At 28.8% G+C, this 14638-nt stretch overlaps 2 protein-coding genes across 2 annotated transcripts; both read left to right on the top strand.

Annotated features, from left to right (window-relative positions):
- Positions 1-1412: 1412 nt before the first annotated feature.
- LOC119615747 (heparan sulfate 2-O-sulfotransferase pipe-like) lies at positions 1413-7224 on the top strand. Its single transcript, XM_037971755.1, has 4 exons — positions 1413-1802; positions 2331-2875; positions 6780-6934; positions 7010-7224. The coding sequence occupies exons 1-4, from the start codon at positions 1413-1415 to the stop codon at positions 7222-7224; spliced, it is 1305 nt and encodes a 434-aa protein (XP_037827683.1).
- Positions 7225-9325: 2101 nt separating this feature from the next.
- Positions 9326-13902, top strand: LOC119615746 (heparan sulfate 2-O-sulfotransferase pipe-like; the record flags this gene model as incomplete). The annotated part of the gene is made up of 6 exons (XM_037971754.1): positions 9326-9915; positions 9980-10134; positions 10199-10375; positions 13028-13427; positions 13487-13641; positions 13723-13902. Coding segments are annotated over exons 1-6 (1657 nt in total), but the record flags the coding sequence as incomplete, so codon positions are not given.
- Positions 13903-14638: the final 736 nt, after the last annotated feature.

Here is a 14638-nt window from a genome sequence, read left to right as displayed (position 1 = left end):
CATGATTAAATTTTTATAAAAGTCCAAAAAAGCTTTTTATTTAGCTTTAATAAATGAGCTTTTTCGGCAAGCTTTTGAAATGTCTAAAATCTAAATCTTATAAAATGTTTAATAACAACAACAAAAAACTTTTTGGGAAATAATTTCAAAAAGAGCTTTCTGGCAAGCTTTTTATAAAAAAACTAAAAAAGCTTTTTATTTAGCTTAAATCAGTGAACTTTTTCGGAAAACTTATGAATTTACTAAAATCGAAATCCTATAAAATATTTAATAACAATAAGAAAAAACTTTTTGTGTAAATAATTTAAAAAAAAGCTTTCTGGCAAGCTTTTAGACAAAAATAAAAATCTAGAATAATATTATTAAATGTTCAAGATATAGGAATTAATTAACTTTTAAATTATCAAAAAATCTTTTTTCCCGAGTTAAAGCTTTAAGACAACTTAAGAAAAGCATACAAAGTAAAAAGCTTTTAAAAATAAAAAATAAACGTGAGAATTAACTAAAAAATCTTCTTATTAAGTTAAAGCTTTAAGAATGTTTATTGGGTTAAAGCTTTTACAAATCTTATTAAGCTATAGCTTAAAAAAGGAGCTTATTAGTTAAAGCTTTAAGAAACTTTTCGAGTTAAAGCTGTAAGAAAGCCTATTGAATTAAAGCTTTAAGAAAGCTTATTGAGTTAAGGAACGCTATTGAATTAAAGCTTTAAGAAAGCTTATTATGTTAAAGCTTGAAGAAAGCTTATTGTGTTAAAGCTTAAAAAAAGCTTATTGTGTTAAAGCTTTTAGAAAGCCTTTTAAGTTAAAGCTTTAAGAAAGCCTATTGAGTTAAAGCTTGAAGAAAGCTTATTTAGTTAAAGCTTAAAGAAAGCTTATTGAGTTAAAGCTTTAAAAAAGATTATTGAGTTAAAGCCTTAACAAACCCTATTGAATTAAAGCTTAAAGAAAGCTTATTGTCTTAAAGTTTTAAGAAAGCTTTTTGATTTAAAGCTTTAAGAAAGCCTATTGAGTTAAAGCTTTATAAAAACTTATTGAGTTAAAGCTTTAAAAAAGCTTCGAAAATGTATACTGAAGTGAAAGGCATTTTAAAACAATAATAAAAAACTTTTCATGTGATTTTGTAATTTTGGGACCAAATAATAAAGCTTTTTTTAAAGCATATAAAGACGTTCAACATATAAAACGATTAAAACTAAAAAGCTTTATTTTTATATTTATCAAATTATGCACTTTACTTAAGGTTTTTTTAACCCTTAAGCTTAGCTTCTTATAACATTAGGTTTCTCTCCTTAAAAACTTTGTAACATTAACAAAAGCTTTTTTAAACTTTTCAATTTACGTAAGCTGCGTAAAGCTGTACAAACTTAATGCTTAATTCTCATAAAGCTTTCTAAAAACTAGTTAGAGTTATAAATGCCTCTGTTAACCTTTATATTTTTCACACTTTATGCAACGAATACACAAATACAGTTAGAGTCCTTAAATGCTCAACATTTGAACAATACCCGTAACGCTGATGTTGACATACTCTTCTTTAATCGCCTCGAAAAGGTGGGCAGCATATCCATGATTGAATTCTTAAATACTCTCTCTCCTATCAATGATTTTATACCACATCGTAATGCCCCGTATAAAGAGAAAACCTCACTGGAATCACCCGAAGACGAATTCGAACTTGCCGAAGAGTTAATGGAACTACCCGAAGCCTCATCGTATGTGGAACATACAAATTACATAAATTTTACTAAACTTGAATTACCACGGCCGATTTATATGAATCTAGTACGTCATCCCATTCAAAAGGTAATGAGTGCCTATTACTATATAAGAACCGATTACGTTTACAAGCAGTATGAGAAATATACGCCAATGACAGTGGAACAATTTAACATGACATTTAATGAGTGTGTTAAACGGCAGATAAAACCATTTTGTGTATTCGATCCTAAGATAAAGTACAATCATGATTGGCGAAGATTTGCATTGCCTTTTTGTGGTAATAAAAGAATTTGCCTGTAAGTTGGAATTGTTGAATATTTTGGGGAAATTTTCCTTAACCGATTTTTACTGACTACTTTGCACACATTCTTGAAGCTTTCAAAAAAGCTCTTAAAACTTGTTGATACACTTTCAAAACTCTTCGAACTTTATGCTTTAAGCTTTTTTTTAACCAAAGTTATGATATTCTTCACTTCAGCTTTAAACTTTTTCCTCTATTAGTGCACAATATCATAAAGCTTTATACAATTTAGACTTTATTTCTAAGAAATAATTTCTAAAAGTTAACTTTCTATAACTATTCTTATTGAAACAACAAAAACATTATTGTAGTTAGAGTCGTTAAATGCTCAACATTTGAACAATACACGTTTGGCTGAACGTGATATACTCTTCTTTAATCGCCTCGAAAAAGTGGGCAGCGTTTCTATGGCCCAATTGATAAAAAGCCTTTCGTTAGTCAATAATTTCATACCGCATCGTAATGCTGCATATGATCGGACACCCCAACAACTAACACCGGAAGTGGAAACGGAATTCGCCGAGGAATTAATGTCACTGCCCGATGCTTCTTCATATGTGGAACATACAAATTGGATTAATTTTACTATGCATGACTTACCGCGTCCGATTTACATGAATTTGATTAGACATCCGGTACAGAAAGTAATAAGTGCATATTACTTTTTAAGAACACCAGCCGTTTATGCTCGTTATTCGGATAGTGTACAGATGACGACGGAAGAATTGAATATGTCATTCAATGAGTGTGTCAAACGTCAGATAAAACCATATTGTGTATTCGATTCTCATACGCTGTATAATCGTGATTGGCGAAGATTTTCACTGCATTTTTGTGGAAATAAAAAGATTTGCAAGTAGGTTGAGTTCATATTAATAGTTTTCTGATAACTTGCACACAGACTGGACTAACTTTTCAGGTTCTTCTAGAATATTATTGGACGACTAGAGAAAGTTGTATCGTTCCTTATATATCAATATCAATATTAATCGTTAAATTTCAAAATATTTGAAAACCCACTTTAAAAATTAAAAGCTTTTATTCCCAAGCTTTCTTCGTTATTAATATACATAAAAGCTTTCACTACTATAATTTAATTTTTAATAAACCTAGACTATAGACTAGACTATAGACTAGACTATAGACTAGACTATAGACTAGACTATAGACTAGACTATAGACTAGACTATAGACTAGACTATAGACTAGACTATAGACTAGACTATAGACTAGACTATAGACTAGACTATAGACTAGACTATAGACTAGACTATAGACTAGACTATAGACTAGACTATAGACTAGACTATAGACTAGACTATAGACTAGACTATAGACTAGACTATAGACTAGACTATAGACTAGACTATAGACTAGACTATAGACTAGACTATAGACTAGACTATAGACTAGACTATAGACTAGACTATAGACTAGACTATAGACTAGACTATAGACTAGACTGTAGACTAGACTGTAGACTAGATTATAGACTAGACTGTACTCTAGATTATAGACTAGACTATAGACTAGACTATAGACTATCCTATAGACTATCCTATAGACTATCCTATAGACTAGAAAATAGACTATCCTATAGACTAGACTATAGACTAGACTATAGACTAGACTATAGACTAGACTATAGATTAGACTATAGACTAGACTATAGCCTAGACTATAGACTAGACTATAGACTAGACTATAGACTAGACTATAGACTAAACTATAGACTAGACTATAGACTGGACTATAGACTAGACTATAGACTAGACTATAGACTAGACTATAGACTAGACTATAGACTAGACTATAGACTAGACTATAGACTAGACTATAGACTAGACTATAGACTAGACTATAGACTAGACTATAGACTAGACTAGACTAGACTATAGACTAGACTATAGACTAGACTATAGACTAGACTATAGACTAGACTATAGACTAGACTATAGACTAGACTATAGACTAGACTATAGACTAGACTATAGACTAGACTATAGACTAGACTATAGACTAGACTATAGACTAGACTATAGACTAGACTATAGACTAGACTATAGACTAGACTATAGACTAGACTATAGACTAGACTATAGACTAGACTATAGACTAGACTATAGACTAGACTATAGACTAGACTATAGACTAGACTATAGACTAGACTATAGACTAGACTATAGACTAGACTATAGACTAGACTATAGACTAGACTATAGACTAGACTATAGACTAGACTATAGACTAGACTAGACTGTCGACTAGACTGTAGACTAGATTATAGACTAGACTGTACTCTAGATATAGACTAGACTATAGACTAGACTATAGACTATCCTATAGACTATCCTATAGACTATCCTATAGACTATCCTATAGACTAGACTATAGACTATCCTATAGACTAGACTATAGACTAGACTATAGACTAGACTATAGACTAGACTATAGATTAGACTATAGAGACTATAGCCTAGACTATAGACTAGACTATAGACTAGACTATAGACTAGACTATAGACTAACTATAGACTAGACTATAGACTGGACTATAGACTAGACTATAGACTAGACTATAGACTAGACTATAGACTAGACTATAGACTAGACTATAGACTAGACTATAGACTAGACTATAGACTAGACTATAGACTAGACTATAGACTAGACTATAGACTAGACTATAGACTAGACTATAGACTAGACTATAGACTAGACTATAGACTAGACTATAGACTAGACTATAGACTAGACTATAGACTAGACTATAGACTAGACTATAGACTAGACTATAGACTAGACTATAGACTAGACTATAGACTAGACTATAGACTAGACTATAGACTAGACTATAAACTAGACTATAGACTAGACTATAGACTAGACTATAGACTAGACTATAGACTAGACTATAGACTAGACTATAGACTAGACTATAGACTAGACTATAGACTAGACTATAGACTAGACTATAGACTAGACTATAGACTAGACTATAGACTAGACTATAGACTAGACTATCGACTAGACTATAGACTAGACTATAGACTGGACTATAGACTAGACTATAGACTAGACTATAGACTGGACTATAGACTAGACTATAGACTAGACTATGGACTAGACTATAGACTAGACTATAGACTAGACTATAGACTACACTATAGACTAGACTATAGACTAGACTATAGACTAGACTATAGACTAGACTATAGACTAGACTATAGACTAGACTATAGACTAGACTATAGACTAGACTATAGACTAGACTATAGACTAGACTATAGACTAGACTATAGACTAGACTATAGACTAGACTATAGACTAGACTATAGACTAGACTATAGACTAGACTATGGACTAGACTATAGACTAGACTATAGACTAGACTATAGACTAGACTATAGACTAGACTATAGACTAGACTATAGACTAGACTATAGACTAGACTATAGACTAGACTATAGACTAGACTATAGACTAGACTGTAGACTAGTCTAGACTGTAGACTAGACTAGACTAGACTAGACTAGACTAGACTAGTCTAGACTAGACTAGACTAGACTAGACTAGACTAGACTAGACTAGACTAGACTAGACATCAGCTTTAAGCTAAATTAGATTCAATTGAAGTTTTTGCTTATATAATAGAAATCCTGCCAAAATTAAGCTTTTTAACATATTGCCCATGTTACTAAAGCTTTTTATTATAGAAACTCAATGAAACCTGCTGGTTTTTTATATCTCAAAAGCTTTCGTATTTAAAACGCTGCTTAGTATCTAGTGCAAAACATTTAACGAGTTAAAGCTGTAAACGAAATTAAGCTTTGCGACATATCAACCATGTGACCAGAGCTTTTTAATATAGAAACTCACTATAAATACACCAGTGTTCATAGCACAAAAGTTTTCATAGTTTATTATTATTTATTACAAGATTACGAGAGCTTAGTAGAGTTACTAAAGCAAAAGTAACACGTTAAAGCTTTAATCAGTTATAAGCTTTTTAACACATTAACTAGTTACTAAAAAAGCTTTCGTAGTTGAACAGCTTTTAGTAAAGAACTGCCTTAAGAAATTATGTTACGTTTCATATTTTCTATTATTGATTTCTTCCTTACCAACTTTTCCCCCCCCAAAAAAAAGCTTTATACTCTACAGCCGTCCCATTTAAATAATACCGCTAAAGCTGAAAAAGAGTGGATATTCTTTAATCGTTTAGAGAAAGTAGGCTCTCAAAGTATGATGAATTTATTAAAGGACCTAGCAAAAGTTAACAATTTTGTAACACATAAAATCAAGGACAATGCCTATGTGCGCCTCACCTACACTGAAGAGGAAGAAATGGCCTTAGCCGAGAACTTAGATGATTACAATGAGGCCATGTCTTATACGGAACACACAAATTGGATAAATTTTACCAAATACGATCTACCCAAACCGATTTATATAAATCTAGTTAGACATCCCATACGAAAGACAATGTCGGCCTATTATTACCTAAGACAACCAAAAGTTTATGAGTTTTATAAGAAAAGGAATCGTACAATTGCTGAAGAAAATTTAAAATTGTCATTTAATGATTGTGTTAAACAAGGTAAAATTAAAGAGTGTATATTTGATTCTAAGAATGTATACAATGTGGACTGGCGTAGAGCAGCGCTACATTTTTGTGGCAATAAGAATGTGTGCAAGTATGCAGAATATCGGTGATTATTTTCTAGAGAATTTTAGTTAAATTTCGTTTTATACTTTAGACAATTTAATTCACAAACGGCCACACAAATTGCTAAACGTAATATAGAACAGGATTATGCTGTGGTGGGCACCTGGGAGGAAACCAATATTACCCTAACCGTCCTGGAACATTATATACCACGTTTTTTCAAAGATGCTACGAAAATATTTTATAGTAAGAGTTGTTTTTAAAAATTGTTTAAATTAGCTTTCAGGTTTTTATATGATTTTTTGGTGAATTTTTTTTAAGGTGATGGTAATAAATACCATAAAAATGCCACACCCCATAAAACGGAATTGGAACCGGAAGTGGAGGCAAAATTAAAAATACAATTTGGTTTTGAAATCGAATTGTATAATTTTTGCCTACAGCGTCTTTACAAACAGTATATAGCGATTAAAAAGGATGAAATGATGAAGAAATTTGGCGGATATAATATATTTCCGTTTAATATTTTGACGTAGAATGTATTTTATATATAAAAAAAAATATTTAAAATTAAAATAAAAACAAAAATACTAATTAATAAGCAATGAAAATAAAAAGTTTTCATTTCATTTAATAAAAGTTTTACGGGAAAGCTTTCAGTGTAAACAGCTAAACTAAATCATTATTAGTGAATACGTTCAAAACTATATTTATATAGGTTTTATATAGAATTTTATGGTACTTTCCATCAAAAAGCTTTCGAAAAAGCTTTTATTTTTTATTTCTTTCCAAAAAAGCTTCATAAGTGGTAATTTTTATTCTAATACTGATTTTTAAACATATCCGAAAGTCTCTGATACTTTTAATAAAAGCTTTCCGAGAAAGCTTTCATTATAAACAAATAAGCTTAATGTACTTTATGAATTTATGAAGCTATGTTTTAATTTATGTATAAAAGCTTTTAAAGAAAACTTTTTCATAAATAAGCTTTCGAAAAAGCTTTTATTTTGTAATTAGTTCATGAAAAAGCTTTCCAAAAAAGCGACATTGGCGGTATTTTACTTTTTTTTTTACTTAGATACTAATTTTTAAAAATTTTTTAAAAACTCCAATATGTTTAATAAAAGCTTTTAGCGAAAGCTTTTGTTGTAAACTTCTGAGATTAATGTTCATTTGCGAAAGATACCAAAATTGAATTTATATTTTAATTTGTATATAAAAGCCAAAAAAAAGAAAGCTTTTTGACAAGCTCTTTAAAAAGCTTTAATTTTCTATTCAATTCAAGCTTTCCAAAAAATATAATTTTTACTTGAGTATTAGTTTTTTATAAAAGTTTTCAGAGAAAGCTTTCGTTATAAATCTCTGAGCTTAATGTTCATGTGTAAAAGCTTTTAAAACTAAATAAATATTTTATTTTTTTATAATAGGTAGAAAGGCTTTAAGGATATTTTCATAAATAAGTTTCCAAAAAAGCTTTTTTTATTTAGATTATAAAAAGCTTTCCAGAAAGCTACTTTGGTACTCATTTTTATTTAAACACTGATTTTTCAACATTTTTCAAAATCCTAAATATATTTAAAAATAGCTTTCAGTAAAAAAAAGCTTTAAATATAAACAGCTGAGCTTAATGTTCAACATATAAAGAAATGACTTCAAATAAAAAGTTTTATGATCATTTCCGTAAAAAAAAGCTTTTATCTTATATTGAGTCCATAGAAAAGCTTTCCAAAAAGCTACTTTTTACTATTTTTATATAAATACTATTTTTTATAAATTTTTCAAGGTCTTCAATTCCTTTAATAAAAGCTTTCGGAGAATTCTTTCAGTGTTAATATTAATTTATGAAAGCTTTCGTAGAAGCTATTGAGGAAAGAGTTATACGACCATTCTCATAAACAAGCTTTATTTTTATTTATGTCATTAAAAAGCTTTTTAAGTTTCGATTTTTAATAAAAGAGCTTTAAAAAGATTTACTTTCATTTCGTCCATGAAAGGCTTTCCAAAAAGCTTTAATATGTTTATTTAGTTCATTAAAAAGCTTTTCTAAAGAGGCTTGATTCAACTTTGGACCAAAATGAAAAAAAAAAATTATAAAGTAAAAGCTTTCTCTGTGAAAGCTGTAGTCAACTAATGAACATTTTAAAAACTTAACCTTTAGAACATGTAAGCTTTTAACTAAAGCTCTAAAATCTTCCAAATACTTTCTTTCTAAAGATTTCTTTTAAAAGATTTTGCTGTAATAATTTGTTTTAAATAAGATTCCTTTTCTATTGTAATATAACTTTAAGAGCTTTTACTTTTCTTCTAAACAATATGCTTTAAAGTTTTACTTCTAAAATTTGCTTTATAACGGCTTGTTTTTAATACTTATATAAATTTATAAAAGCTTTCACTTTAAATATTACTACAGATCTAAAAGCTTTTATATTAACTACATAAAAAGCTTTTTTGCCACAAAGAGTAAAAGTTTTAAATACCTTAAAGCTTTTTTCTTAGATCTATCTTACAAAACTGCCAAAGCTTTTTCCTTTATAATAGAAACTATGAGAAATTCTCCACAAAAGCTTTAACCCATTATGAGCACTTTTCGTTATGTAAAGCACAAGTTAATTATAAAAAGTAAAAGCTTATAGTTAAATGATTTGTTTTACTTTTAAATTTTCCAACAACAAAAAGCTCTATACACTTAAGCCGTTACATTTAAATAATACGGCTAAAGCTGAAAAGGAATGGATATTCTTTAATCGTTTAGAAAAAGTAGGCTCTCAAAGTATGATAGTTTTCCTGGAAGCACTAGCAGATGCCAATAATTTTGTAGCACATATAATGAAACAAAATGCCTATGTTCGCCTTACCTACACCGAAGAGGAAGAAAAGGCTATGGCCGAAGATCTAGATGATGTCGAAGAAGTCATGTCTTATACGGAACATACAAATTGGATCAATTTTACTAAATACGATCTACCCAAACCGATTTATATAAATCTGGTAAGACATCCCCTAAGAAAGACAATGTCGGCTTATTACTACAATCGACGACCAGAAGTTTATGAGTATTATAAGAAAAAATACAATCGTACAATGAGTGCAAAAGAAATACGAATGTCCTTTAACGATTGTGTTAAGGAAGGCAAAAGACCAGAGTGTAAATTTGATTCGAAAAATCCATTCAATGCGGACTGGCGTAGAGCTGCTCTACATTTCTGTGGCAATAAGAATGTGTGCAAGTATGCCAAAAGCTTAAGATTTTTCTCAATAGAATTTTAGTTAAAATATTTCTTTATAACCTAGACAATTTAATTCCCAAACGGCCACACAAATAGCCAAACGTAATATAGAACAGGATTATGCTGTGGTGGGCACTTGGGAGGAAACTAATATAACGTTATCAGTGCTGGAACATTATATACCGCGCTTTTTCAAAGATGCCACGAAAATATTCTACAGTAAGAGTCTTTGTTGACATTTTTGTATATGTTTTCTGATTCTAAATTTGATTCCTTATTAAAGGTGACGTTAATAGATTTCGCAAAAATGTCACACCTCATAAATCGGAATTGGAACCGGAAGTGGAGGCAAAATTAAAAATACAATTTGCTTTTGAAATCGAATTGTATAATTTTTGCATGCAGCGTCTTTATAAACAGTATATAGCGATTAAAAAGGATGAAATGATGAAAAAATTTGGTGGAAATAATAGATTTCCTTTTAATATTTTAGCGTGAAGACAATTTTAAAAATTAAAATGTAAAATTAAACAAAAAGCTTTACGCTAAAGTTAATAAAAAAGTATTATTAATGTGTACTTTCATGTAAAAGTCTTCAATTAATGCAATTAAAGCTTTAGGAAAAAGCTTTCATAATAACAGTTTAAGTTTAAAGTTTATCTATAAAGCTTTTAGGAAAATAAAATATCTTTAAGTTTGTGCTAAACCTTTTAAAAAGCTGTGAAAAGTGAAAGAAGTGAATTTTATGGAGTCTTATCATAAATGTGCAAATATTGTAGGAGAAAGCTTTTGATAATAACCATCACATTTTATTGCTGACCTAGAAAGCTTTCAAAAAGTAAAATTATGCTTACGCATATGTGCAAAAGCTTTCCAAAAGACTTTAAAATGCAAATAAAGTTAATTTTATGGAATTTTGGTTTAAATATAGAACGATTGTAAGAGAAAGCTTTTGAAATAACCATTAGAGTTTATTATTTATATAGAAAGCTTTCACAAAATGAACTTACATATGTTTAGACATTTGTGTAAAAGCTATAAAAAGTGAATAATACTAAGAAAATGCAACGATTGTAGGAGAAAGCTTTCGTAATAACCATTAGAGTATATAGTTCTTATAGCAAGCTTTTATAAACATATCTGCAAAAGCTTTCAAAAAGCTTTGAAAAGTGAATGAAGTGATTTTTATGAAGGCTAGCTACAATATGCAATCAATTCCAGAAAACACTTTCGAAATAAGTATAAAAGTTTGTTATTCATCAAGAAAGCTTTTCAAAAATAAACATATGTTAAAACCTATGGGTAAAAGCTTTCCTAAAGCTTTGATAATTCCATAATTTTATGAAGCTTTAGCTAAAATATAAAAATTTTAAATATTATTAAACCATTAAACTTTAATGTTCGTCTAGAAAGCTTTCAAAAAGTAAACATAGTTTAAAAGCTTTCAAAAAATGTTGGAAATTTAATTAATTTATAATGCTTTGTTCTAAATATGCAACGATTTTAAGATAAAGCTTTCGGAAAGCTTACAGAAAGTGAATATATGTTTTAAAGTTTAATGTTCATCTAGAAAGCTTTTAAGAAGTGAACATTATGTTATCATATGTGTAAAAACTTTTAAAAAATAGAGTAAAGTGAATGATTTTTTGGAGCTTTGATCTAAATATGCAACGATTTTTAGAGAAAGCTTTCGGAAAGTTAACAAAAAGTGAACATATATTTTCATTTGTGTCATATCTTAACGTTTGTTTAAAGCTTTTCAAAAGTTTAGAAAATTCTATGATTTTTTAGAGGCTTAGAGTAAATATGAAACAAAATTTAAGAGAAAGTTTTTGGAATGACCACAAATGTTCATCTAGAAATATAAATTTGTATAAAAGTTTTGAAAAATGAATGATTTTTTTGGCGCTTTGGTCTAAATATGGAACAAATTTAAAAGAAAGCTTTCGGAAAGCTTAAAAAAGTGAACGTATATCTTTATTTGTGTTTAAGCTGTCAAAGAGCTTTGATTTTATGGGGCCTTGATATAAATATGCAACGAATTTAAAAAAAAAGCTTTTATCAAATTAAAATATGCTAAAACATACATATGTGTAAAAGCTTTCAATAGGCTTTCAAAAGTGCTAAAACATAAATATTTATGTGTAAAAGCTTTAAAAAGCTTTAGAAAGTGATTAAAGTGAATTTTATAGTGTTTTTATCTATTGTTCATTCGTGTTAAAAAAGTTTTTTTAAAACTTTTTGTACTAATGATTTTGCTCATCCGTCAAGACATGTGAACTCTTTACTTCAGTTAAAAAAAGTTCTTTAGAAGCTTTTCCAAAATGTATCATACTTTAGTAAATCATTTCCTTAAAGTTGTCTTAAAAGCTGTGGAGTTTAGAATATGATATATAAACTCTTCTTCACTTCAGTGAAAAGTTTTGCTAAAACCCAACATATTTTATTTAATATTTTGCTTAAAGTTGTCTTAAAAGCTTTGGTGTCTAGAATATGATCTCAATAAAATTTCTTTCTAACTAGAATTTATATGTTTTATTTAAAAAAGCTTTTATTTCTCATTAAAACAGAATGCTTTTATTTTTAATAATATGCTTCTTAACGACTTTATGCTAAAACTTTTTGAAAGCTTTAAGCTTAAGTTACGAAAATGTCTTTTGTTTAAGCTTACAAAAGCTTTTATCTCTTAAGTAAAATAAAGCTTTAAATAAATTTCCAATTTAAACCTAATAAAGCTTTAAAACAACTTAACTAATTACACTATATATGTATAAACTACCAAAGCTTTTGCCTTTAGTAAAGCAAATAACAGAAAAATCTGTTAGTAACATTAGTAACATCCAAGCTTTTTCAGCTTAATAGCATTTTAGTGTTGAAACTGCAACAACAATATTTTACTTACAACTTGTTCTTTAATTGATTTTCTTCATAAACCTTTAAAAAATTTAATAAAAAAGCTCCAAACACTGCAGCCGAAACATTTAAATAATACGGCTAAAGCTGAAAAGGATTGGATTTTCTTTAATCGTTTAGAAAAAGTAGGCTCTCAAAGTATGATACATTTACTGCAAGTGCTGGCAAATGCCAATAATTTTCAAGCTCTCGAAAATAGAGAAGATGCCTATATACGTTTCGTTTATTACGGAAGAAGAAGAACAGGCCATAGCCGAAGAATTAGATGAAGTCAATGAGCCCATGTCGTATTCGGAACATACAAATTGGATTAATTTTACACAATTCGATTTACCCAAACCGATTTATATAAATCTCATAAGATATCCCATTAATAGGATCATGTCAGCCTATTATTTCAAACGTCGTCCCGACGTCTATGAGTTCTATAAGAAAAAGTTCAATCGCACAGATTATGATGAGTCCTATTTCAAAACTTCATTTAATGATTGTGTTAAGCAGGCTAAACGAGAAGAGTGTAAATTTGAGGCCGATTCTAGATACAATGCGGACTGGCGTAAAGCTGCTATACATTTCTGTGGCAATAAACCGGTGTGCAGGTATGTTTAAGCTTGAATCTCTTGTGTTTAAATGTTCTAATAAGCTCTTGTTATCTTAGACATTTCAATTCTCCAGCGGCCACACAAATTGCCAAACATAATATAGAACAGGATTATGCTGTAGTGGGCTCGTGGGAGGATACCAATATTACTTTAACTGTACTGGAACATTATATACCACGTTTTTTCAAGGATGCCACAAAAATATTTTACAGTAAGAGCTTTTGTGTCATAAGCTTTTTATATTAATCTATGTATTTTTCTCCTTCTCATTTTTTTTTTTTTTTTATTTTAGGCGACTCTAATAAATTCCATAAAAATGCTACACCCCATAAATCGGAATTGGAACCGGCCGTGGAGGCAAAATTAAAAAGACAATTTAGTTATGAAATCGAATTGTATAATTTTTGCAAACAGCGTCTTTACAAACAGTATATAGCGATTAAAAAGGATGAATTGATGAAAGAATTTGAGGGCAATAAATTTTTCCTTTCAATATATTAGCTTTAAAGCTTTTTTTTCTAGATAAATTTTAAATTAAAATAAATAAAATTGAAAATTATAAGAAATTCATTGAACTTTTTGTAATAACAAGCAAAGGCTTAAAAAAACTAAAAAATAAAAGCTTTTAATATAGCTTTTTAAAGCTTACGCCAAGCTTTTCATGAAATTTCTTTAATATAACAACAATTTATAATTCGTATTATCTAAAGCTTTTAAGTATTAATAAAAAGTAAAAGCTTAGCTTTATATATTAAAAAGTTAAAGTTAAGCTTTAAAGCACTCACGCAAGCTTAATTGCAAAGCTAAATTTTTATATAAAATATATATTCCTTTTAACTAAAAGCTTTTTTAGTATTAGTGGGGTAGGGTTGCCACATAATATAATTTAAAGCTTTTCAAATCTCTATATTTTAAATTTGTTTTTTAACTGAAAGCTTTTTTAGTATACTTGGGTTTAGAATTCTAATTAAATATGATCTTTAATGCCAACTTAAGCTTTAATATACTTTATATTTTTTAATTAAACTTTTTATATAAAATGGTTTTGTAAACCTTCTGTTTTGTTAACTTTAAACTTTAATACACTTTGATCTTTGTGCTAAGCTTTTACACTAATTTGAAGCTTAATTAATAGTATTTTTTGGGGTAAAAGAGAAGCTTAGCTTTTAAAATATAACTACTGATTGTAACTAAATTAATTAATAAAA

This window comes from Lucilia sericata, unplaced genomic scaffold (genome assembly GCF_015586225.1).
Source record: "Lucilia sericata isolate MDLA Ls3-8-SP2 unplaced genomic scaffold, ASM1558622v1 Contig007541F_arrow, whole genome shotgun sequence".
In the NCBI taxonomy this organism is placed as follows: domain Eukaryota; kingdom Metazoa; phylum Arthropoda; class Insecta; order Diptera; family Calliphoridae; genus Lucilia; species Lucilia sericata.
This window is presented reverse-complemented; position numbering and strand designations above follow the sequence as displayed.

Coding starts and splice junctions, on each gene's coding strand:
- LOC119615747 (XM_037971755.1), top strand. CDS start 1,413: ATGCCTCTGTTAACCTTTATATTTTTCACACTTTATGCAACGAATACA. Junction 1,803..2,330: donor TACGTCATCCCATTCAAAAG/GTAATGAGTGCC, acceptor ACATTATTGTAG/TTAGAGTCGTTAAATGCTCA. Junction 6,935..7,009: donor TGCTACGAAAATATTTTATA/GTAAGAGTTGTT, acceptor ATTTTTTTTAAG/GTGATGGTAATAAATACCAT.